Source organism: Manihot esculenta, chromosome 3 (assembly GCF_001659605.2).
Source record: "Manihot esculenta cultivar AM560-2 chromosome 3, M.esculenta_v8, whole genome shotgun sequence".
NCBI classification, from domain to species: domain Eukaryota; kingdom Viridiplantae; phylum Streptophyta; class Magnoliopsida; order Malpighiales; family Euphorbiaceae; genus Manihot; species Manihot esculenta.
Window position 1 is genome coordinate 9,035,748 of NC_035163.2, and position 1,970 is coordinate 9,037,717.

Consider the following 1,970-nt stretch of genomic DNA (forward strand, 5'->3'; position numbering starts at 1 on the left):
ACAAGGTAATGTTGCAGTAGTGAGTTATCCTATCCAGCAGGGAGTAGCAGCTGGTAAAATGTAGTCCAATAAAGTACTTACAGATTTGACTACAAGGAAGACTGTAGTCTGTTCTATTGCATTATTCAATTTGATAGTTGTCGAATGGTTTGAAGACGGCATGATGCATTGGACGGTAAGGATTGAATCAGAAAGATCCAAAGTTGTCGGGAATTTAACCATTTCTCTTTAATAAGATCCTCTCCATTGGCACTAAAGAGATTCACTACTTGGGTGTATACCCAGTTCCTTGCTTCCCGGGTACCTGCGTCCTGTTTCCAGATACCACAGTATTTCATCTCTTTTAAATTCTCTCAAATCAATGCTATTGATCTGATCCCTTTAAAACCAAGAGATTCACTATACGATCTCCCATTTTTCATGGAAAAAAGAAGAAAGATCATTACCCTCTGCAAAATCTCATTCCAAGGTTTCCGGCTTCTTTTATTTTTGGTTTCCATATCCATTTTAAAGGTTTAGAATCAGAGATTTTCTTTGATTTGAGTCTCCTGTTTTTGTCATCTTATAGAAAACCCACAAGTGTTTTTTTTTTTTTTTTTTTTGAACAGATCTCTTTGTTTTTCTCTGAAAACTAGCAAGTGGATTATCTGGCATCCCTCCATGGCCAATCTGTTTGGAAGCTCTGGTTTGAGAAGTAGCAGATTGAAGGGGGCTATTTGGTTTGCAAAGTTGGTGTTTTCATCTGCAGGGATCATATCCACTGTAATTTTGTTCAAAGTGGCAATAGTCCCTTTTGCATTTGATTTTATTCTTTCAGTTTTACCCAGGATTTGGATCTCTTTCCGTAGCTGGCTTTCTCCACCTTACATCTATATCATTCTCAACTTCATCATCATCACCATTGCTGCTTCCTCCACCCTTCATCACCAAAACGACAACCACACAAAACCATCATACTCTACAAAAACCCAATTCATTTCTACCGACAAAAGTCCAAGCATTAGTCTCTGGCAAGACATCGACGTGCAAGAAGATGAAAAAGAAGTTGAGAAATCCATTAATCCACCTCCAGAACCCTGCATCTCCTCTGATTCTGGTAAATCACTGCAGGTGGAAGAAGAGACGATAACAAAGGAGACCCTTATACTACAAGAAGAACCAGCAGAGGACACGCTGGAGGAGACATGGATGTTGATCATGAAAGGACAAGGGAAGATACCGTCAAGAAAGCTGAAGAAGAGCGAGACGTGGGACATCCCTCGTGTGCCAGGAGCGGCGGTGGCCGCGACGGATGATGAAGATAATAATAATAATGAGATTGATCCATTAGCGTGGGCTCGGAAGGAGCTGAGAAAGTCGGAGACTTTCAATGACAGAGCATCGTTAAGGAGGGAGAAATCGATGAGTCAAGAGGAATTGAATCAGAAAGTAGAAGAGTTCATTAGCAAGTTCAATAATGAGATGAGACTTCAGCGACAGGAATCGGATCAGCGTTTCATGGCAATGGTTAATCGTGGTGTTTAATTAGTAAGTAATATGGGTTTGATAGTCCTTCGCATTATAAAATAATAGAAGCTTTGGAAACGTTGAGTTCATACAAAGAATTTCGTAATTATCAAATTAATTTGTATGTGAAATTGTGCATCCATTACATATATATTTTTAATTAATCATAAACGATTATCTATATAAATATTTAATTTAATATTAATTGAATTAGTTTTCTTATCCATATATAAAAGTTTGAAACTAATGAAAATTATGAATTTGGTTTACCAAACCCAATGAAGAGAGAAGAGATCAGAGATGGATAAAGAAATTAATGGAGATTCTGTTAATGTTTATATTTTAAATTATCAATTTTAATTAATACCAAAACATGATACATCTTTTAAATATTAAAAACTGAAAAAGTAAGAAAAGGCTCTTACATAAATTAAGGGGATATTAATAAAAAAAAAAATTAAGAA

The 1,970-nt window shown here is 36.3% G+C and overlaps 1 protein-coding gene across 2 annotated transcripts; it reads left to right on the forward strand.

The window, feature by feature from the left end:
- The first annotated feature begins 223 nt into the window (after nt 1-223).
- Nucleotides 224-1,693, forward strand: LOC110610880. Of its 2 annotated transcripts, none has more exons than XM_043954601.1 (2): nt 224-469; nt 609-1,693. In XM_043954601.1, the coding sequence occupies exon 2, from the start codon at nt 661-663 to the stop codon at nt 1,522-1,524; it is 864 nt and encodes a 287-aa protein (XP_043810536.1). In that variant the 5' UTR covers nt 224-469; nt 609-660; the 3' UTR covers nt 1,525-1,693. The 2 variants fall into 2 exon arrangements, with proteins under 2 accessions (XP_043810536.1, XP_043810537.1); XM_043954602.1 differs by having other exon boundaries at nt 250-513.
- Nucleotides 1,694-1,970: the final 277 nt, after the last annotated feature.